Source organism: Elephas maximus, chromosome 8 (assembly GCF_024166365.1).
Source record: "Elephas maximus indicus isolate mEleMax1 chromosome 8, mEleMax1 primary haplotype, whole genome shotgun sequence".
NCBI lineage: Eukaryota > Metazoa > Chordata > Mammalia > Proboscidea > Elephantidae > Elephas > Elephas maximus.
Window position 1 is genome coordinate 45,879,904 of NC_064826.1, and position 24,808 is coordinate 45,904,711.

Consider the following 24,808-nt stretch of genomic DNA (forward strand, 5'->3'; position numbering starts at 1 on the left):
GGGTAGCTTAACAAATAGAAATTATTTGCTTGTAGTTTAAGAAGCTAGAAGTTCGATTTCAAGGCACCAGCTCTAGGGGAAGGCTTTGCCTTTCTGTTGACTCTGGAGGAAGGGCCTTGTCTCTTTTTAGCTTCTATTCCTCAGTACCTTGGCGATCTTCATGTGGCTTGGCATCTATCTTCCTCCATCTCTGCTTGCTTCTTTGGGTCTTAATCTGCTTTTTTTATATCTCAAAAGTGATTAGTTTTAAAACACATCCTATACTGATATGGTTCATTAACATAATAAAGAAAACCCTATTCCCAAATGGGATTACATCCACAAGTACAGGGGTTAGGATTTACAACACATATTTTGGGGGGACACAGTTCAATCCATAACAGTGAATTTTCTCTGACTCTGGGTAGGGAGGAACGGGCAGGAGACAGTTATAGAGCATGGTGGGCCAGTGGTGTTTCAGCAGATAATTTATGGTAATAAAGGATTTAAGTTAAATAGAGAATTTCCTTTAATACCAATAATTTTTGCTGCTGTTGCTAAAATAAATTAGGAACTGATAGTGATGCTGGCATCTACACAATTTATAAAAAGTGTCTTTTGCCCTCCGCTCTATTACCTTTCCTGCTTCTTCCCTGAATTTTAAAACCGTGTGTTTAAAGTACACGTACGGTCATATTTCCAAATTGTGCTGTAGAAACAGGAAGCACACACCCAGTCTTTTCATATTCACATCTCAACTAAATTCTGGCAGAGCAAGAGTCCTGCTCACTAGTTCCCACAGCAATTTATGCCCTTTTGCAGCTGTGGACTTGATCACATGGTGGCTCACGAAGTACAGAAACACCTACGGATGGTATTAAGACATGTAGGAAGCAACAGGAGCATAGTCTACTGCTTCTGCCGCTGTAAAAACACAGCGATACACTTTCTATTTGATACGGTGGAGTCACGTGAGGTATTCCATAATTTAGCGTAAGGGATTCTGGAACCCAGCAAGAGAGTCGTTGAAGGTGAGAACTTTAATTCTCATCTCATTTGAGCTGGTCACTGTCCCAAGAAATAAATAAATAAACCGTAAAAATAAAATTAAGTAAGGTGCTCCTCCTCTTTAGAAGGGAGAAAAATGTTTAAGCATGATTCTTCACGAAACAAGGGAAATGTTTTGGAAGAATATTTTTAGGTCCATAATCCTGTTTATTTTTTTGGTAACAGATTTATTGAGAAATAATTCTAACACTCTACAATTCACTCATTTGAAGTGTACAATTCAGTGGCTTTTCGTATATTCACAGAGTTGTACAACCAGTACCACAATTTTAGAACCTTTTTCTATCACAAAAGAAATGCTATATTCTTTTTAGCTATCACAATTCTGTTTACTTTTCTTCCCCTCCTTTTATGCTTATCTCCCAATTTTTGTTTGGTAGCCTTTTTATGACATTCTCTTTGGATCCTAGGGTGGAGAGGAGCAGGCGGGTGGGTGGAGGAGTCTGTGTTAAATGCCTTCAGAGATTACCAAGTAGATGCCACTAAAAGCAGTTCTCAACAGAACCCTGAGAGATTTACTATTAGTGACTAAATCAGAATCCCACAGCTTTGTTCCCCACAGGGGAACATGAACATATCTGTGTTCAAAAAAAAAAAAAAACAAACCCATTGCTGTAGAGTCAATTCTGACTCATAGCACGCCTATAAGACAGAGTAGAACTGCCCCATAGGGTATCCAAGGAGTGGCTGGTAGATTCAAACTGCCGACATTTTGGTTAGCAGCCGAGCTCTTAACCACTGCTCCACCAGGGCTCCTATCCGTGTTCAGACATTGATAAAAACAAACTGACAAATGGAGAGATATAACCTTCTGTTCCTAGATCCTTTCTTTCCTCTTCTTTTTACTGACTTTCGCTGCCCTCCCCCAAAACTTTCTGCAGTCTCTTTCCCCTCCTCTCTCTCTTACCTTAATTTTTTATATTTTTTTCTAGATTACCACGAGCCTTAATACAACAACAGCCTCTGTCCTCCAATTTTCCATTGGTAAGTGCTTTTTAGCAATTATAGCAATTTAACTTGGAAATGTTTGTTTTAATTATAGTGTACAATCAGAATTATAGTGCCAAATGTTTTTACATTTAGAGAAGAGTAAATTTTAACTTCTCAGTAAATTATTCAAAACATTTTTAAAGTGAACTGAATTTTTTTAGATGATACATTGTCTTCTCACTTCTTTCCAGTATCGAGTGGTATTAAAAATGCTACAGATAATCCAGAATATCTTAAAATGATTTACATGTACATTTTGAGTGAATTGTGTAATTCTATTACAGCAGAATTACCTTACTAGTTATGTTTTGCTCAGATTAAAACTTGTACAAATTTTCAAAGGGAATGTTCCAGAGAAAGAAAGATACTATCTTTTTTATGGGTCCTAGCCGTATTGATCTTGGTCTCATAACCTGAAAACCTTCTTATGGGCTTTCCCCTTAACATGAAGATTGCTGCCATTCTGGTAGCTGTGCTCGTGGATGGCTTCCTCCAGTCTCTGCCATCTTTACCTTCATATCTTTGGGAGTCCACCATTAGTGAAAGGACTGTTTCCCTCTCTACCCACTACTCCAAATTGCAAGTCCATGTTCTCACAGCTGGGATCCCACTGTAGTCGATAGTACCTAAGAGTATTTTTCTTCAAGTCATTTGTTTTTGTCAGCATGTCCCATTTCAATTTGTAGATATTATGTGAAACTACTCGATTGTAGTTTGAGTGATTTTCTTCTCACAATGGTAACATTACCAACAACAATTTACAGACTAATAAAAGAAAAATTAGAATAGGGAAAACATTAATAAAAACAAAAATAAGGGTGTTTCCAAAGGACTAATGAACCACAACTTCCATAACCTCCACCAGACTGAGTTCAGTACAACTAGATGGTGCCTGGCTACCACCACTGACTGCTCTGACAGGGATTGCAATAGAGGGCCCCCAACAGAGCTGGAGAAAAATGTAGAACAAAATTCTAACTCACAAAAAAAGATCAGACTTACTGCCCTGACAGAGACTGGAGAAGCCCCAAGAGTGTGGCCACTGGTCACCCTTTTAGCTCAGTAATGAAGTCACTCCTAGGGTTTACCCTTCATCCAAAGATTAGGCAGGCCCATAAAACAAAACAAAACTAAAGGGGCACACCAGCCCAAGGGCAAGGACTAGAAGGCAGGAGGGGACAGAAAAGCTGGTAATAGGGAATCCAATGTCAAGAAGGGAGAGTGTTGACATGTTGTGGGGTTGTTAACCAATGTTATAAAACAGTATGTATACCACTACTACTACCCACTGTCGTTGAGTGGATTCCAACTCATAGCCACCCTATAGGACTGAGTAGAACTGCCCGATAGAGTATTTCCAAGGAGCGCCTGGTGAATTCGAACTACCGACCTCTAGGTTAGCAGCCATAGCACTTAACCACTATACCACCAGGGTTTCCACAATGTGTATACTACCTGTTTAATGAAAAGCTAGTTTGTTCTATAAACCTTCATCTAAAGTACAATAAAAAAAAATTCTTGGTAAGAGATTTATAGTTTTACTAAAAACTTTAGTTCCTAGACAAAAAAAGGGGGGAGGGGCGAGTTTAGTATGTTTTCTTTGGTCTATTAGCAAATGTTTTGTAACTTTTCTAAAATGAGTGTTAATACTTTTATAATCAGAAAAAAAAACTCATTTTTAAAAAGCTGTGTTTTTGCAAAATCAACTTTTAAAAACTGTAGCATAACCAGTACGTAACTTAGAGGTTCTTAAATAGAACAAGTGATCTTAGATTCATTATACTGTTAAATATATAAAAAATGAGCTGAATCATGTTTTTCTATTTGTCTGTATTCCAGGTATTTATTCTTTTTGTTAGAGCGTGAATATTAACTTCAGATATTATCTTTTACAGTATGCCTCACAATTCTACTGTTTGTACTTTATTCAGTGTAGGAGAGATCCAGTACCAATTAAATTATCCTTCCTTAAAAGAAAAAAAAAGTCCATTTTTGTGAGTAGTAAACATTAATGCTGCAGAGTCTGTATACCCAACTGACATTGAGTCAATTCCGATTTATAGCAACCCTGTAGGACAAAATAGAACTACTGCCCCATAGACGTGGTGGATTCGAGCTACAGACCTTTTGGTTAGCAGCCAAAGCTCTTAACCACTATGCCACCAGGGTTTCCCAGAGTCTGTATAGATTCTTTATGTCCTTTTCTTTCAACCTCGGCCTACCATGGACAGTAGAGCTGATGAAAAAGGACTGAAAAATAAGGTAATCAGAGAATGCAGGGTACCTGGGACCCAAAACCCAGAACAAGCCCCAGGCCCAAGGTCTCAGGATTAGGCCCAAACAACATGACTTAGCAAGAGCCTTCGATTTCTCCGTGAGCCACAGGCCTGAAACCCACCAGGCCAGAGAGCTGCTTGTTATTTAAAATGTTAAAGCACGAATTTGAATCCTGGCTCAGAAGACTGAAAGAGTAACAGAACGAGGGAGTTGGAAAAAAGAGAGAGAAGTACACACACACACACATATAAATGCATACATCTTAGTTTTAAAATTAAAAAGTACTTTTTGAAATCTCCTTTTTGGGTGGCAGTTTTAGAATCAAAAGTGGAACTTTAACATGCCATTGTTTGGGAATGAAACAAAATAGTAAAAGAAATTGTAATTTCTTACGTAGAGATTCCATTGGGGAATTTACTTGCCGAATTTTGAGAGTAAAAATCCTTGGGAATGAAGGAACAACATGGTGGCAAATCATTAGCTGCTTAGCCGTATGGCAAATACAGTATAATGAGTGGGCAGTACTTTCCAGAAATGGTTTTGTGTCTCATTATGAGTGCCTGGAGTAGCATCATTGTTTTCATGTGGGTGGCATGAAGGCTAGACTGGGGCACACACACAAATTTCAGAGATGTCATAATTAGGCATATTCATTATGAACTTTTATAAGCGACGTAATAACCATATACCAAAATAGCAATGGTAGTTAAGTAGCCATTGCTTTCATAATCAATTCAAAAATTCTATTAAAAGCATGTTATAAAAACTATATGTAGAGAGTTCAATGTTTATATTTCTTTGTGTACTGTGGACTTCTATAAATCTATACTAATAGCGTGGTTAAATATAGCCTGTCAGATTTAGTGTCACTCCTTAGGAACTCCTTTAGGATTTAAATGTTCATTGCATAGCTTGATGATTCAGATGTTACATAAGCAATTTTGTAGAGGAGTCCATATAATTTATGGTTTCACTGGTGAATTGTGTTCATAAGTATGCACACATAACCACAGTTGGATAAATGACTAATTCTCCTGATATTTCCACATCACTCTGGTAACCCTTTTCAATTACATGACAAATGTCCAAGAGTCTCAAGTACCTCAGAGATATATATCCAGAAATTGCTTGAATAACCAAAGGTGTCTCAAATAAACTCTACCATGCCAATGTTTAGCAGCAATGCTGTCCTAGCTCTTTCTAAAATACATAAACATTTGTGTATATCTATACACATACGTACATAGGTATACAAGCTATCTTAAGCGAATGAGTTTTAAAGTTAAAGCATCCTGAGAAGATGGTTCTGAAACCTAAAATTTATCAGGTTATCAACAGCTAAATCATTTTGAAAGTGTTCTAAGATATTCTTAGAAGAAGTTTTCATTTTTCCATTCCAATGAAAGATCTCATATCCATTTCTGTGTTGAGACATCGATCTGCTATAATCCTCACTTGATTCATTAGATTCAACTTGTGGAATTTATGGCTGTAGCCTTAGGCCGTTTACCCATTTCCTTTAGATTTCCTCTGGGATAGGAAGAAAAATTTGAGATGATGTCCTTGCAAACCATTATCTTACAGATGCTTCCAAACTCTGTTCTCCCAGGCAGGGAACTGGGTCAAAGGGACATGCTGCTGGTGCTCTGCAGCTGTCCTTCGCTTAACAAAATTTCACTGAATATTTACTGTGTGCCCAGCACCATACTGAGCTAACAACTAAAAAACTACATTAGGACAAAAAAGTGAGAAAACAGAATAGTTGTACGCCATTTAATGGTGCAGTAGAAGGCACTGGTGGCGTAGTGGTCAAGTGCTACAGCTGCTAACCAAAAGGTCAGCAGTTCGAATCCACCAGGCGCTCCTTGGAAACCCTGTGGAGCAGTTCTACTCTGTCCTGTAGGGTCGCTATGAGTCAGAATTGACTCAACAGCAGTGGGTTTGGATTTTTGTGTGTGTGTGTGTTTAGAAGGCACTGGATACATACGGAACATGAAGCCTCTGGAGAACTGCCAGATTGTGATAAAAGAGATGGGGCGTATGTACAGGTCCTCATGGAGGCAGCACCTGACTAGGTTCTACAGGGCAGAGAAACTCTGGGAGGCTTCTTAAAGAGAATACCCTGAAAGCCAGCAACGTGAGTTAGTGGAAAGGACAGAGAAAAGTTTTCCAGGTGAAGAGACACGCTGAACACAAGCAAGGTTGTAAACACAAATAAGGAGGGCAACATGAGTACCTGTCTAGAGCAGACGGGCTGGCCGAGTAGCTATCGACACTGTCCCATGTTCCACCTGGAGAATTAATGTACATTTTTTAATTTATTTAATAGGCAGTAGAGGTCCACAAAAGAGCCCTCTGTCTTTCTTCAAGAATAAAGAAATGTAATGGAATTCATTCTTAAGGAAGATGATTTGGGCAGTTGGATTATGGGTGGGCTTGTCCCTTCTTTGATACAAATCTGCATTGACTCACTCAGCAAGAATTTTCCAAGTAATGTATTTGTTCAACTTAACTCTTTCTTCATATTAATAGGATTCATTAGTTAAATGAGTAAAGATAAAGCATTTTAAAACATATGCCCCAAAGAACAAATAGTTTGGCTTGCGAGGCAAATCTGTCTTGTCTAACATGGTGTCCTCAGCAACTAGTAAAGGGACTCACAATAAGTAGATGCTTATTTTTTTTTATAAATATTTCTGACCTGAGTGACAAGCAACCATTACGGAGACATCAAAATATTATATGTGACATCTCATGCTTAGAGGGCTATTCGGGGAAGTGATTTGAGAACCTTACTCAATGGAAAAGATGACCCAGAAGAAAAATGAGAATCACCAATAAGCTATAATTTTAGTCCAGCAAGTAGACAAAAATACATGCCCAAGTGTTTATCCAAGTATGTAATTATTGAACTAGAAATAGGCTAAAACCTGTGTATTATTTACTCATAATTTATAGAACTATTATCTGAAAGAAAGATTTGATTTTACCTATGGATATGTTAAAGACTTGGGGTTTTATGTGCATGTACTTTTTTGGCTGCTTTTTTTGTTTTTATCATCTCAAGATAGAGAAAATTCATTAAATCAAAAGCTTTATATTTACAGATTAAGATATAAAAATGTTCTTAGTTCTGAATTGCTCTCTTATGAACTATACTTGCTATAGTACCTCTGAGATAAATGAGAACTACTCATTTTCTATGAGTCTATTTTGAATAATAAGAATTAGAAAACTTTAAAAATTAGAGATACTCTTATTGATGAATTGGAAGATTGCTTTGTAAAAGAAATTTGGCATTTTTTTTTTCTTGAATAGATATATTGAATAAGATGCCACTTGGAAAAGGTATTATCTTTCATTCATCGTAAGGGAAGCAGTTTTTTCCCTTGAGCCTAATTCATAAACATCTTAATTACTCAGAACTTGATTCAGTAGAAAAACTCTCAACTCTTTTACAACAGAAAATTCAGGGGAGGAGAAATTGAGTCTTCCGTTCCTTGGTGTGAATTATTGCTCATTTCCTCTATGAACTCACCAATATATTTCTAAATTAGATTCTCATTTTTTTCAAGAGTCACTCTCTTTGGTGAGTGAGTTAGACTTTGGGAAATTTATTATGAAATAGTGAAAACCTCTCCTGAAAATATGGAAATCTGGAAGTAAGACACTAACAAAATGTCTGGTGGCGTGAGCTTAAATACAAATCAAACACAAGAGTTTAACAAAGTTTAACAGTAAAATTTGTTTAAATTGTATGCCTTATAAGGTTAAATACATGTTTTATTTGAGCATAAGATTTTTGGATTTAAAAATATATTGAAGTAAGATTTATTTAAGACTTGATTTTCAGATCTTCAAAGATCTATTAACAGAAAAAACTGAAATATTTTTTAATATGGAACACTTTTACATCACCTAAGTTTAATAAATATTGTTGATTTACTTAGTTACATATATACTCTTTATTATTTATTTATATATATAAAGACACAGAACAGATTTTCCTGCCCCTTCACTCTGGAGTTAACCTATTTCTTTTTAGGGAATGTATATTTAAAAATACCAGTTTATATGAACTTTATATATTTTAAATTCACCTTATCCTAAATTCTTAAGTCCCAGTTTAAGTAATAACAAGGGAATATTCTGAAATATTGTAAAATGCTACTAAGTATAAGATTCTGGTAAAGACTTTTTAGATTAAGTATATGTGTTTTTGAATTATTAAAACTGATAACTAAATAAAAGATTATATGAATTAAAATATACAGTTTGGAAGTCAATACTATGCCCTTTCTCTTTCTAAATATTCAATATGTTGTCATTCACTTTGATAAGGCTTAAAAATATCAATAATTCATTCATAGATGTATCAGTAATTCATTCTTAAATCCATTCTACTAATATTTGTTGAGGGCTGTTCTAGTAGAAGGGATACAGCCATGAACTGCAGGTTCAGAAGGAATTGCACTGATACATACCTAATGGGCTCTCTCAAACACCACTCCTCCATGAAAACTCATCCTGTTGCCACAGCCTGATCTCTCTCTGAACACCTACTTCCTCTGTATTTTTTTTGTGACACCTACTTTGGTTTGAATTAGACACTGGCCTTTTCTGTACATCTGCTCTCACCCTTTATAGCTTAGATACTCCATGAGGGCAGAAGAGTGTACAAGTATCCCTCTTTGTATGTAGAGTGGAATTGTACTCACAACAATTAATTGAATTAAACTGACAGGCTAGGAAAGGGATTTTCTTCGGTTTTAGGCTGGTGTTCAATACTGTACACATTATTGACTGCTGAGGCAAGGGAGTATAAAGGTTCATGCTGCGTAAAACCCATGAGTAATATTAGAGCTTGGTCTGAGCCAGCAATTTCCACTTGCTTATCCATTAATCAAGGACTCCTAATCAAGGACTCTTCTGTCAGAGAGAAGAATGTACAATATATACAACACAATGTGCCTGCATGCAGTGTGGGGAAGCAAAATGTAAGACACTGCCCCAGCCTTTGAGGAGCTTATTATCCAATAAGTGAAAAAGGCCCATGTGTGAAAGACACCCGTAAGCAGTACACACTGATTACTAACAAAGGTGTGCAAACCCCAGTGCCCTGGAATTCAGATGAAAGTGAGAGTGCAGCTTGTTGTAAAGTCCAGGAAAGAGGGAGATCCAGAGGCAGGATTCATTATTTGGGAGCGAGACTGACAAACCAGGTGTGTTACTATCCCATAGCATCAGCATAGTAATGAATGGTGAGGGAATGGGACCCAAGATCATAGCCAAATCAGCAACCAGGGTGGTGACACTGAGTCTTCAGATTGCTGGAGTTGAAAACGGTGCTTAACACCTGCCTAAGGTGTGGATTCATCTTCTTAGAAAATGGGCCAGGGATGAGCACTCAGGTATACGTTATATGGCTTGGCTCTGGGGAAAGGAGGACTGCCCGGTGGGGAATCTGGCAAAGCCTGATACATCTTGCATTTCTCTGCTTTGTGTTTCTCTCATATAGGCACTGGTGAAAATTCTATAGGGTGGGCTTGCCAGGAAACTTACAAGAGGGTGGGCATCTGGAAATGATTAAAAGATGGCAGGACATTCCATAAATTGCAAGAGAATCTCTCTTTCTCCCTTATGAGAGCAATGGCAGTGAAAATGAAGAAGTACAAATATTTTAGAAGAGAGGGACTGGGGATAGGACTAGAAGGGAGAAAAGCACAGAAGGGGAGGAGGACAGCTGTTCAGTTTATATCCTGTGGTCATTGTCCATCTGCCATAAACTGAAAGAAGTCACCTAATGAGGTTTGAAAATTTCAGCCAGGGAAGTGACTAAGGGACAAAATATTAAGTACAATAAATCATATACTGTCAAATTTCTCCACAAAGGAAGGTTGGCAAATCCAACAGCCTGTTTACTAATAAAGTCCGTTAGAACAGAAATAATTATTGCTAGCTTCATTTTAAAATTAAGCAAATATAAAACACGCGATGGAAAAGACTTGTATTTAAAACCTAGCTCTTTTTCTGTATTTTATGAAAGAAGTCTTCCAAGTTTAAAGGAGTATTTTTTAGTGTTAAGTACAGAATTTTTTGAGGATTTTTATTGTTCTACCTTATTTGACCTCTTTTAGCCCTTAACATATTTTAATAGATGCCTGAAATGGAAATTTTGCTTCCTTATAAATGGTCCCTCTTACAACACTGTCCTTGAAATGTGTTCTTCAGTTAAAAATGGATATTTTTTGGTGGGCAGCAAACAGAGCTGTATGCACAAACTATTGATTTCCATATTCAAATAATGATTTAATGGATAATTTGGGCAGACTGACAATTTTGGATATATTCATTCCTCTGAACCAGCAATTTCTTTTAATAAAGGAAAGATTTATCTCAACTTCGTTCATGTATTTTATGAAAATTGAATGCAGTTGCTCTTGACAGAGCCAAGAGTATTTTGAGGATTTCTTCTTGTGCAGAATGGAACTGTTGTTAATTAAAGTAATATCTGAGGGCTCCTTTCAGTCCCGATTCCCATCCCTGTCATCTGGGCCTGAGAAGCCCCAGGAAGCATCCAGCCTGGGCTGCCACAAAGCATTATCCGATACAATAACCATTTCTTCCTCCCCTGCTTCTTATCCGTGAATCAAACTGCTGCCCCTTTGGCTACAGCCCTTGAACTGCAACAGGGCATAAGCTGCGTCTTTCTGTGTGGACACCAGAAAGGCGAATCAAGCCTGTAAGTCGTGAGAGCCTGAAACAACCATGCATGGTAGGATATTTAAGCATGATCAGATCTGGGGGACAGAAGCTAAGAACCTGCCTAACAGGAGCTGGGTGAGACTTTGACTCAGTCAAGAACAGCAAGCAATCCCTGTTAGCGATGTCTCCTGCATTTATTTTTCCTGTGGTCTGAGCATCGATAAAGTAGCTAACTTGGAGACAGATTCTCGTCTTCCTGAGTGGATATTATTCCTTTTACTTTGGACTCTGCATTCCAAAGTACTCTGCGGGTAATTGAGGCACAGAAAGGTAATAAGAGTAATAAAAACAATTTGCTATGAAGAGTATCAGGCAAGGAGCTAGCTTACTACTAGAGAGTAAACTTGATTGTGTTTATATTTATAAAATTCACGAATTGATGGAACTAATTAATATAGACAAGCCGCGTTGCAAAACAATATACACAGGTACATAAAATCTTATAAAATGTATGTTGTTATACTAGAAGAGGAAGAAAACAAACATGAAAACCAGGAAACATATTGAACCAGTTGTCCTAGAAATTACAACATTATATGCTTAAAACCGGGAGTCATGTTTTAGGTCCTGTTCAGATGGCAGTACTTCTAAACCTACTATATTATCAAGATGTTGCTCTACTCACAGTAGATGATTGTGAAGCCAGGGGCCAATAGAGTTAATAGTCTTGGGATTTTTCTGGCTGACTCAGTAAAGAAAGAAAGAAAAGCCTACATGCAATATAATTCCTGTTCTACATCATTGTTGTTATCGGAAGAATAAACATCACAGCTGCCTCCAATGTAATACTCAAACAGAAATTTGTAGAACTATCAAAATATAGATCATCTGGATAATAATGCCCCATGACTTGCTTGAGGCAGAATTTTTGAAGAATTGCGAAGTAGCAAATGAGTTTTTACTGTGTTTCTTGTTGCTTTTGGCTGCAATGGAAGTATTTTTTTTCCCTAGTGAATAGTACTATCCTCAAAAATCGCTATTAACATAAAACATGGATAATTGCCAGAACTGGCTTATTTTACCAGTATCTTTATGTTGCTCATCACAGTTTCACATTTGAATATGGCATGACACAAGTCCCCTTCTTGAAGGCTCCAGCCCAAAGTAACATGTAAAATCCCCTGGGAGTGACAGAGTCTAGCTCTTTAAAACCTTTTCTGAAAGTTCCCCATTCGTCTCTCTCTTTCCATTTACTACTACCTCAAGTTAATGGTCCTGCCTTCCACTCATCTATGTTGCAAAGATGAAAGCACATGTTGATGGTGCTAAGATTGGTGCCAGTCATAACCGGGAGTTCTAAGTAGCCAGATTACATCCATTTCATAACTGTATGATCTTTCTATATGAAATGAGGTTGTTTACATGCCCCACTTGTCTCTGAGGTCTGAAAGGTGAGTAAGGACTGCGGCAGCACTTGTGTTGCAAGAATCCTCAGCAGGGCTCTGTCCAGACACTCCTCAAGCCTTCAGTATTTATGGACCCTGTTTTGCTATCTTGAGGCATGATTTCTGGCAGTGCTTTGCCCATCTATAAATTCTGCAAAATCGGTTCCCTCCTCTTCTGCATCTCTGTGCTACATTTGAAACAGCAGCTTGCTTTTAAGGCAGACCTTTGGGGAAGGAGGCTGCCCCAGGCAACCACTACCAGTCCCCAAGAGGACAGTAGCTCCTTCTATTGTTTCTGTTCTGAATTACTTTGAAAAATCCTGGGCTTGGTGGAGAAGGACATAACCAAATAAAAATAAAGCTACCCAGGCCTTGGGAGACTGAAAACCAAGTGATTTTTATCCTTCTACTATAAAAGTGAAGAGAAATAGAGGTGGCCATTACAAATACAGGTTTACAATCCCTAATCTGTAATTCTGAATTACAAAAAAACTTGGAAAAACTGCCTTTTTGTTTTTGTTTTTTTTATGTGATGGCAGCGCCTGACATGACCTGAATTCATTTGCAGCAACACCTGACTTGGAATGATTTAAGGCTATTTGTAATCTTTATTTATACTACTTACGTGAATCTCCCCGCATTTCGCTGCAGAAGTATTAATATGTTTGATTATATAGCTTTGCCCCAAACCTTGCTGGAGATATTGCATAATATATGGTATACATGCTATATTACCTTTCTGAAATATGTTAATTAATTAGTTTAAATCCTGAAACTCAGCTAACTCCAAGGGATTATGGTCCTAGATGGCTATTATTTCAAAGAAGGAAGAAATTCTTAAATTTTTAATGGAAAAAAAATTGCTAATATTATTATTGTCTAAGTGACCTTGATTTCATAATACCAAATCACGCTATTCTTTGAAAGAAGTTTATTTGTGACTTTTGAAAACCTCCCGAAGGTATTTGCAGTCCCCTGCATACAGGCATTTATGATTAACAGGCTATTACACAATGAACAGGTTTTCAATGTCTTAACATGGTCTTTATTTAATTAGTACGTAATTGCTACTTGTTCATGTGCGTGTATATTCTTGACATTATAAATGCTAAATGCCCTTCAGAATTCTCTCAGCAAGCAGAAGCATTCAGGTTAGTGAGGCCCAGAAGTAACAGGTTCTGTCCGGCTTTTGTTGAGCCCCTGAGCTTCACGAGTGTCAACATAGGCTTCATTCAGTTTCATCTCCAGTGTGGTCCAAAAATGAACAGTATGTTTCTAGTGTAAGCAAACAATTACTTAAAAGTCATTTCATTAATCCTAATTCAGTTGCAATGTGATTCATTTCCTTATAAAATATTTTAATTGAGCCAAACTAGGCTTAAGTAATACAGAAGAAAAATCATTTAAAAAAATCATACATTCTCATTCCCTTTATTCTTGCCCTGTTGTCAAAACGCATTTGTCACTCTATTGTGCCATGTTAAGCAAAGTGGAAATTGAACTCTGGAATCTGGAAACCTGTCCTTTATGACACGTGTGTGTTCATGAAGTGCAAGAACATACACGTGTGTGTCCAGGTATGGTGGGGCCTGAATCTTATGCAATTTGGGCAGAGCATGAAGGTCTCTTTAAGAAAATAATACGACATTACACATTCAACCCCCGTGTACTCTGGGGGCCTGCATGTTGCTGTGATGCTGGAAGCTATGCCACCGGTATTCAAATACTAGCAGGGTCACCCATGGCAGACAGATTTCAGCTGAGGTTCCAGACTAAGAGAGACTAGGAAGAAGGACCTGGCAGTCTACTTCTGAAAAGAATTAGCCCGTAAAAACCTTATGAATAGCAGTGGGATATTGTCTGATATAGTGCCGGAAGATGAACCCCCCAAGTTGGAAAGAACTAAAATATGACTGGGGAAGTGCTGCCTCCTCAAAGTAGAGTTAACTTAATGACATGGATGGAGTCAAGCTTTCAGGACCTTCTTTTGTTGATGTGGTAGGACTCAAAATGAGAAGAAACAACTGTAAACATCCATTAATAATTGGAATGCAGAATGTACAAAGTATGAATCTAGAAAAATTGTAAATCGTCAAAAATGAAGTGGAGCACATAACTTTGATATCCTAGGCATTAGTGAGCTGAGATGGACTGGTACTGGTCATTTTGAATCGGACAAAAATATGGTCTACTATGAAGGGAATGACAGCTTGAAGAGGAATGGCGTTGCATTCATCGTCAAAAAGAACATTTCAAGATCTATCCTGCAGTACAATGCTGTCAGTGATAGGATAATATCCACACACCTACAAAGAAGACCAGTTAATACAACTATTATTCAGATTTACGCACCAACCACTAAGGCCGAAGATGAAGAAATTGATGATTTTTACCTATTTCTGCAATCTGACATTGATTGAACATGCCATCAGGATGCATTGACAATTACTGGTGATTGTAACGCGAAAGTTGGAAAAGAATAAGGATCAGTAATTGGAAAATATGGCCTTGGTGATAGAAACAATGCTAGAGATCGCATGATAGAACTTTGCAAGACCAATGTCTTCTCCATTGCAAATACCTTTTCTCACCAACATAAACAGTGACCATATAGGTTGACCTTGCCAGACGGAATACAGAGGAATCAAATCGACTACATCTGTGTAAATAGATGATGGGAAAGTTCAATGTCATCAGTCAGAACAAGGTCAAGGGCCAACTGCAGAACAGACCATCAGTTGCTCATATGCAAGTTCAAGTTGAAACCAAATTAGAACAAGTCCATGAGAGCTGAAGTATGACCTTGAGTATATCCCACCTGAATTTAGAAACCATCTCAAGAATAGATTGGATGTGATGAACACTAATCACCGAAGACCAGATAAATTGTGGAATAACATCAAGAACATCATACATGAAGAAAACAAGAGGTCATTAAAAAGACAGGAAAGAAAGAAAAGACCAAAATGGATGTCAGAAGAGACTCTGAAACTTGCTCTTGAACGTAGAGTAGCTAAAGTGAAAGGAAGAAATGATGAAGAAGATTTCAAAGGGGGCTCGAGAAGACAAAGTAAAGTGTAATAATGACATGTGCAAAGAGCTGGAAATAGAAAACCAAAAGGGAAGAACGTGCTTGGCATTTCTCAAGCTGAAAGAACTGAAGAAACAAATTCAAGCCTGAAGTTGCAATACTGAAGGATTCTACGGGGAAAATATTAAACAATGCAGGAAGCACCAAAAGAAGATGGAAGGAATACACAGAGTCACTGTACCACAAAGAATTGGTCAGAGTTCAACCATTTCAGGAAATAGCATATGATCAGAAACCTATGATACTGAAGAAAGAAGTCCGAGCTGCACTGCAGGCATTGGGGAAAAACAAGTTTCCAGGAATTGGTGGAATATCAATTGAGATGTTTCAACAAATGGATGTGGTGCTGGAAATGCTCACTCATCTATGCCAAGAAATTTGGAAGATGGCTATCTGGCCAATAAACTGTAAGAAATCCATATTTATGTCTATTCCCAAGAAAGACAATCCAACCTAATGGGGAAATTATCAAACAATGTCATTAATATCACATGCAAGTAAAATTTTGCTAAAGGTCATTCAAAAGCGTCTGTAGCAGTATATCGACAGGGAACTGCCAGAAATTCAAGTTGGATTCAGAGGAAGACATGGAACCAGGGGTATCACTGCTGATGTCAGATGGATCCTGGCTGAAAGCAGGGAATACCACAAAGATGTTTACCTGTGTTTTATTGACTATGCAAAGGCATTTGACCGTGTGGAGCATAACAAGTTATAGATAACATTGCAAAGAATGGAGATTCCAGAACACTTAATTGTGCTCACAAGGAACCTGTACATAGATCAGGAGGCAGTTGTTTGGACAGAACAAGGGAATACTGCATGTTTTAAAGTCAGGAAAGGTGTGTGTCAATGTTGTATCCTTTCACCATACCTATTCAATCTGTATGCTGAGCAAATAATCCAAGAAGCTGGACTCTATGCAGAAGAACGGGCCATCAAGATTGGAGGAAGGCTCATTAACAACCTGAGATGTGCAGATGACACAACCTTGCTTGCTAAAAGTGAAGAGGACTTGAAGCAGTTACTGGCAAAGATCAAAGATCACAGTCTTCAGTATGGATTATACCTCAACATAAAGAAAACAAAAATTCTCACAGCTGGACCAGTAAGCAATACTGTGGTAAATGGAGAAAAGATTGAAGTTGTCAAGGATTTCATTTTACTTGGATCCACAATCAACACCCATGGAAGCAGTAGTCAAGAAATCAAATGACGCATTGCGTTGGGCAAATCTGCTGCAGCAGACCTCTTTAAAGTGTTGAAAAGCTAAGATGTTACCTTGAAGACTAAGGTGCGCCTGACCCAAGCAATGGTGTTTTCAGTGACCTCATATGCATGCGAAAGCTTGACAGTGAACAAGGAAGACCAAAGAAGAACTGACACCTTTGAATTGTGATGTTGGCAAAGAATATTGAATATACCATGGACTGCTAAAAGAGCGAACAGATCTGTCAGGAGGAAGTACAACCAAAATGCTTCTTAGAGGCAAGGATGACGAGACTACATCTCAAATTCTTTGGACATGTTATCAGGAGGGATCAGTCCTGGAAAAAGACATCATGCTAGGTAAAGTAGAGGGTCAGTGAAAAAGAGGAAGATCCTCAATAAAATGGATTGACAAAGTAGCTACAACATTGGGCTCTAGCATAACGATTGTGAGTATGGCACAGGACCCGGCAGTGTTTCGTTCTGTTGTACATAAGGTAGCTATGAGTTGGAACTGACTCAGCAGTACCTAACAACAACACACGTTCAAGGCTGGGTAAAATTAGAGTATTTTTTTAGAATGCGAGAAGAATTCACAACAAATTGCACATTTTTAGAAGCTGACAAAACTCCAAGCACTGTGAAATCCGAAATACAATCTCTTTATATATTAACTACTTGAAATGCCCTGTAGTACATTTTTCTTTATAATTATTTGGCTGCATACTCCTCATGTGATAATGATTTTTAAAAATATTTTGTATAGAGAAAATAGAAAAATAGTTCCGTCTGCCTCTAGCTTGGTGGATTGGAATTTCTTTTTTATTATTAGTAATTACCTTCACAGCTCCTTATTGATAATGTATAAATTTTTATGATCTTTATCAAATTGGGAAAATCTGCATTGCATTTCTTTCATCTATAAATTTAAGGTGTCAGGGCATCTTAACTTTCTTTGCTCCGTCTTAACTGTTCTTTGAATTGATGTCACTCATTAAGCAGTTTGTCATCATGGTCCTTGAGTCATGATGCTGGATGAATCAGCACAGTGGGCTATGGGAAAGTTCCTGGAAACCCTTCCTATACTGAGAATGGTACACTGTCAAATAGAAGTGACCTATGAATCACATAACCATATCACTAAATCCAAAATAAACATATCTCCAACTCAAGCTTCCCCTTACCTGGATTGGAAAAGCAGCCATAGCCCTCCAGTAACACCTGACAGGAGGCAGAGCATAAGGAAGGGAGAGTCAGAATGGAGACAGCAGTCTTAATTAATTGCAAGTGTTATAAAATGTGGTCATGTGAACACATTGCTGGGGCTCCTCCCAGGGCCCTAGAAGGTTCTCATACAAGTGGGAGGCCCTAGAGCTTAAGCTTCATAAGCTTGGGGTAAATCTGCTTCTGCTTATTTTAAATATGTTAGAATTAAGCACCACATTTACGTAAGTTACGTTGAGATATATATATATATATATGTTTTCTGATAATAATCTTATCACTTCCTTACTTCTTTCACACTCTTCTGCAAATAGCCTCAACTTTCCCTTCTAAGTACCAATATCCTGTCTCCTTTCCTTTGTTTGTTAATATTCCATTGCTTTTGCCTATCTCAGTAGTTGTGTTTAGGAGCCATGGAGATTCCAATATACTGCTGTAGCTAGTGTTCCAATTTTTAATTAGTAGTCATCACTTATGAAAACTAATACTTTTATTGCATATAGATATTTTAAACCATGGATTTTCTACATTCATAATATTATATACCATTTACATGCCTTTATAACTCATATTCATTGACAAACTACATTTACTGTCCGTATAAATGGGGGAAGTGAAAGAGCACTGGATTGGCAGTCAGACCATCTAGTCTCTTCTCTGCCAACTGAACTCACCACATAACCTTAGGTAAGTAGTACAGACTGTCTGGACCCCTGGTGACTTGCTTGTGAAGTGAGAGGTTTCATCTTCATTATCTCATAAATGTCTTCCCACTATGGTCCTAAATATAAAAACGGGGTAAAAGTAATGAATCATGAATGAACCAGGAATACATTTTGTCGGAACGTATGGTTATTATGTAGGCCATTTTAGTTAAGGCAGCTCCCCAAGAAATACTGAAGTAGCTGCCATATCCTTATTCAACCTATTGTAGTTAATATATGCGTGTAGCTTTTTTTTTTGTCACCAGGGAAAAATATTAAGTAGAGGAACAGAATTGCCAGTGTTGAACCAGGTAGCATTGTTACCCAAAGAGTTCTCACTGTCAGCCTGAGAGATGAGACGTGCTACCCCTCTGACTCTTTCTACAAGGGAGTGTCAGTGTCAGACAGTGTCAGAGACTATAAGCACCAACCACTTCCTACACTGCTGAAAAGGTGCTACCAAAAAGTATAGTATATACAGCACTGTTATTATTATACTGTAGTGTCGTATATCCAAAAGCATACCTTCTGGAGCAATGGTTAAATGCTTGGCTGCTAACTGAAAGGTGGGTGGTTTGAACCAACCAGCAACTCTGTGGGAGAAAAGAACTGGTGATCTGTTTCTGTAAAGATTTACAGCTTGGGAGCCCTATGAGACAGTTCTACTCTGTCTTAAGAGTTCGCTATGAGTCAGAATAGACTCAAAGGCATACAACAACGACAACATGTCCAAAAGAGTCTCTTCCTACAGTTTAAGTGAAAAAAAAAAAAAAAAAACCTAGGGAATATTCATTCAGTAAGTATTCATTGAGCTCCTTTTCTGAGCGAAGCAACCTCAAGGCACTGAGGAGTCAGCATTTACAAAGCAAAGTCTTTGCCCTGGTGGAGCTGACAGTCTGTTGGGAGGAGGTAACCATCAAACAAATGAATATATCAAGGAATAATAAATGCAATGAAGAAAAGTAAATTAAGACAATAAAACAAGGGTCAGTAGGCAAAGGGGGTGGCATTTTACTGAAGGTGGCAGGGACAGGCCTCTAAGAGTGCGATCATTGGCAGACTTGAATTGTGTGAAGGAGCTAGCCCTGCAAAAGAATGGCCAGAGTAAGAGCCATGAGGACTGTTTTTGGAGCTGTCACAAGAGCTTTATGTGAATGACAGTACTAAGTGACCTATGGCTTCTTAAGTGGGAAAGGGTGTTCAGAGGGTCTGTATTTACTAGTTAATCCTGAATGACAGCCAAAATTAAGAGAAGCAGAACTGAACCATAAGAAAGTAACTAGACTTTTTAGTATACAGGTAACGAGACTTTTTAGTATACAGGTGCCTCCGACATAAGAGATACCTTTGGTAGTTGGCTGATTGAGTGCTCACCTTGTTCTGGCTTCCTATGGCCTAAGTGGAAGGTTACATACCGTCTATTGATTTTCATAAATTATACAAGGGATAGTCTTATTTAAACAGAACCAGAGGTAAAAGTTAATACCTCTATCAAATGTAATTTCAAATTGAATAGAATTGTTAATAGACCAGTCCAATGTTACAATGAAGTCTTTGTTAGAATTATAGTTATGTGTTTCTCTAACAGTAAAAGGACGCAAGCATATAAAATTAAACTTTGTCATTCTTTTTTTTAAAGAGCCATGGTGGCACAGGGTTAAGGTTAGCAGTTCAAATCCACCAGCCACTTCTTGGAAGCCCTGTAGGGCAGTTCTGCTCTGTCCTCTAGGGTCGCTGTGGGTTGGAATTGACTCAATGGCAATGGGGTTTGTTTGTTTTTTTTTTAATTTCTGTTTTATACTTGTTATTATTAATTGTTTCTTTAAGTAGGATGGTTACTTTGGAGCAGATTTACAATCTATTATGGAATTTGTTAGTTAAGATACAAATGTGGTTTACACTGGTATCTTAAACTTAATCCTTATTGCAATATTATATCAGGGTAACTGTCCACATAATTAGGAGCCCTTGTGGCACAGCGGGTAAAGCAATCAACTGTTAACCAAAAGATCAGTAGTTCAAAACCACCAGTGGCTCCGTGGGAGAAAGATATGACAGTCTGCTACCGTAAAAGATTTAAAATGTTATCTTTTTGGAATATAATTTTTGTAAAATCTCTCTAAAAAGCCTTTCTATAGATTTTTTTTTTAAGGGAATGGCTAATACATTCTCTAGAATAGGATTAATTTTTTGTTTTCCCCGAGAGCCCAGTTAGGAAATTGTCACATTGATTTGGGTGAGAGATGATCTAAGGAGTTGGTATAAAAGGTAAAGGAAAGATACATATTTAATAAATATGCAGGAAGGGGATCCATAGGAAAATATATTCAGGCCACATTAAAATGTGTGTTTAAAAAAAAGAAAAAAAGGCAGAATGTCCCAATGCTTAATACCTCATGATCACTTCATGATATCGACTGACCTCAGGGTAGAGGGGCTGTTCAGGCCAGAAAGACCACCTCATGCTATCAGCTGGCATCAGGAGAGAGAACTGAATTATGTAATTAAAAACCAAAACCAAACCTATTCCCATCAAGTTGATTCTGACTCATAGTGACCCTATAGGACAGAGGAGAACTGCCCCATAGGGTTTCCAAGGAGCTACTGGTGGATTTGAACTGCCAACCTTTTGGTTAACAGCCAAGCTCTTAACCACTGTGCCACCAAGCTGTGGACCCAGACACTCCATGGGCTTCCTGATTGGTGAAAGACATCCATGCACAAGAAATAGTAGTGGCTCTCTTTTACGGGACATGGAAACTTCATATTGGGAACCCTCCTAGACCTCGTCCTATCCCTTTTCTTCCTACAATAAAACTATAATTGTAAGTAAAACAAAAAAGAGAGAAACAGAGTATGTTTTGTATACCAGAAGCAGTATACTGTATTTTTACACAAATAATGCACACCTTCTGTTAGTTTGGCAACCATGCCCTCCTTCCATGACCATGAGGTATTTTCATAAGAGCTCTATGCTATTTTTTTTTACAGCAGCACATAAAAAAAAAATTCGTGTAGCTGCACTTCTGAAAATACCTCGTTGCGGGGAGGGTGCAGCTGGCAAACAAACATAGGAGGCATGCATTATTTGTATAAAAATACGGTAGTAAAGATGTCAAAAGCATTGATCTGGTCTGCCCAATTCTGAATCCCATTTGTTGGCAGATGTGGCCTTGGTTAAATTTCTTAAACTCTCTTTGCCTCAGTTTCCTTACCTGTAAAATGGGAATGTACATAGTAGTACCCACCTGTTCATAGCAGCCACGGTTGTTTTCTTGAGTAACTGGGATTCTTTCTTCTTCATGGATGCTATAAAAATTCTAACTTATAAGCTTTCCCATTTTCTTTGGGCACTAGGAACTGCAAAACCAGCATTTCAGCTCCACTATAGCAATTATACAGACCTTATGAAATTTATCTTTTTGTTGTTGCTGTTGAATTTTCTTACTGTCTTACTCTCAGGATATCCTCTTTTTTGCCCAGTAGACTGTTCTCTTCCTCCACTAATGCATTTATCAGTGATGCAAACAAACAAGTCAGTTAATCATTTGGGCATCAGTTTTCATTTCTTTATTGAACTTCTACCAGTTCCAGCAAAGAGTAGGAAAATGACCCAAAGTGAAAAAAGTCATAGAAAGAAAAATGTGCCACAAGTTCTTTGATCAGCCAGTAATTAAATTTAATATTTAGCTGAAGAATGAGGCATTTGTTCCTTTTTCTAGGATAAATGAATTGATGAAATAAAAATTATTGAATCATAGCTAAGATATATTAAACAATGTGGGCCAAGAACTGTTTTCTAAGCACTTTTCATGCTTTAACTTCTTCATTTTCACAATAGTCCTATGAAGTGATTGCTATTATTATCCATTTTACAAATTGGAAAAATTGGGCACAGAAAGGGTAAGGGACTTGCCCAAGGTCACACAGCTAAGACATGTCAAAGCCCAGGTTCCAGCCCTGGCAGCCTGCCTCTAGCAGCCATTCTCCAAACCCCTATACTGTAATGCCTCTCTGTAAGATACCTTACATCAGAGGAAATTGCATTCTAAAAAGTGAATAATAAAATTATGCAGAATTACCAGTAACGCTAACAAGCATTGACTTCATTATCTGTAGAGTTCTCCCATGTGTGAAAAATTAAATAAGATCTGTTTAAGGCTATACAGTACGTTCTGAGATGCATGTAGCTGTCAAAGATTTTCTTATCAATCCATCACATAGCAATTCTTAGATGAGGATTTTTCTATAAGATTACAATTCTATTAGGTTTCTTTCTCAACATAAAAGTGTGGTTCTTTTCCCCCTTAGGACAGTGTGATAATGTGCTTAAATATTCAAATAGAAACAGAGTATATCAACTTAAAGAGACAAGATAATGTCTTATTATCAAGAAGATATTATATTTGGGGAACTTTTTTGAATGCAGTGGAAAATAATTCCTCACAGCATGAGCCCCGAGGATGATTTTCTGTGTGGTTTATGACCATTTTGTATGACTTTGAAGATTGCTTCTTTTCAGTTATTCTGAGCCATCATGATAAATAAGTAAAATAATTCATCTGGCTGTCATTATTCCTCACCTTATTTCATCTGGCTGATAAAAAAAAAAAAAAACCCTTTACTGTTGAGTGGATTCCGACTCGTAGCAACCCTATAGGATAGAGTAGAAATTCCCCATAGGGTTTCTTCTAAGGAGCAGCTGGTGGATTCGAACTGCCGGCCTTTTTGATTAGCTGCCACGTTCTTAAGTGGCTTATAGAAGGATTGAAAATTTACCGTAATAACCCATAAAATTTTGTCTGTCATATTTTAATTCTGTCTTAGTTACCTAATGCTATCATAACAACAATAAAATATCAGAAATGTGTAGCTTTGAAAATAAGAATTTATTGTCTCACAGTTTTGGGAGACTGTAAGTCCAAATCAGGGCATCAGCTCTAGAAAAGTGTCCTTCCTGGTCAGTGGCCCCAGGCCACTCATGGTAGATATATCTTGGATTTTATCTGCTATAGATGTTACATAAAGCCTTAAAAGTTGCTAAAATCACCAAAGAAGGCAGCATAGATAAGAGAAGAGAAAGGCACTAATACATTTAGAGGTCAACCAGGAAAGGGGCAATAAATAAAGGAGACTGAGAGGGAGTTGCCCATGAAGTAAGAGAAAAATCAGGAAGGTGGTAGAAGCCAGGAGAAGAAAGTATCCAAGAAAGGGAGCAGGAATGACTTGACAAATCCTACTGAGAGGTCAAGTAAGCTGAATTTGGAAAGTCGTCCATTGTTTTGGCAACATAGAGGTCCCCAGTGACCTAACCAGGAGCAGTTTCAGTGGAGTGCTGGAGAGCAGATGGCCTGTGTGGAGTGGAGAGAAGAGAATTGGAGATGAGGAAGTGGAGGCAATAACTAGACAACTCTTGAGAAATTTTGCTGTAAAGAAGAGCAATAGTAAAATGGAAGGAGAGGGTGGGATATCAAGAAAGCTTTTTTTTTTTTTTTAAGATGGGAGATGCTTAGTCTTGTTTGTATGATGATAGAAATGATCCAGGAAGTTGGAAAAAAATTGATGATGCAGGAGAAAAAGAGGATATTTTAAGGAGTAAGGTTCTTGAAAATGTGAGAGCAGATGGAATCTAGACCACAAGAGTAGGTTCACCTTTGATTGGTGCAGATGCACTTCATCCCCTGTAACAAATTGTTTTTGTTGTTGTGTACCATTGAGTGGATTCTGACTCATAGTGACTTTGTAAGACAGAGTAGAGTTGCTCCATACGGTTTCCTAGGCAGTAATCTTCACGAGAACAGATCACAGGTCTTTTCCTTTGAGGAGCAACTGGTGGGTTCGGACTACCCACCTTTTGGTTAACAGCTGAGCACTTAACCATAGTGCCACCAGGGCTCCTACCCTGTAACAGGAGAAAGGAAAAAACGTAGGTACGGATGGGCAGACAGCATGGTACATGTAGATTTTACTGTCTGGTGTTCCTGTTTTTCCTAACTATTAGCATAGCACTGTTACCTAGTAAGAACGAACTTGTTGTTAGGTGCCATCTAGTCAGTTCCAACTCTTAGCAACCCTGTGTGCAACCACTGTCTGATCCTGTGCCATCCTCACATTCG

The 24,808-nt window shown here is 37.9% G+C and overlaps 1 protein-coding gene across 2 annotated transcripts in view; it reads left to right on the forward strand.

The window, feature by feature from the left end:
- The window catches only part of RELN (reelin), a 526,658-nt gene that overhangs the window by 274,300 nt on the left and 227,550 nt on the right, over positions 1-24,808 (forward strand). For both annotated transcript variants that reach the window (XM_049893075.1, XM_049893076.1), the window contains exon 8: positions 1,980-2,031. In XM_049893075.1, the coding sequence (XP_049749032.1) occupies positions 1,980-2,031 (52 nt within the window). The remainder of the gene's footprint in view (positions 1-1,979; positions 2,032-24,808) is intronic.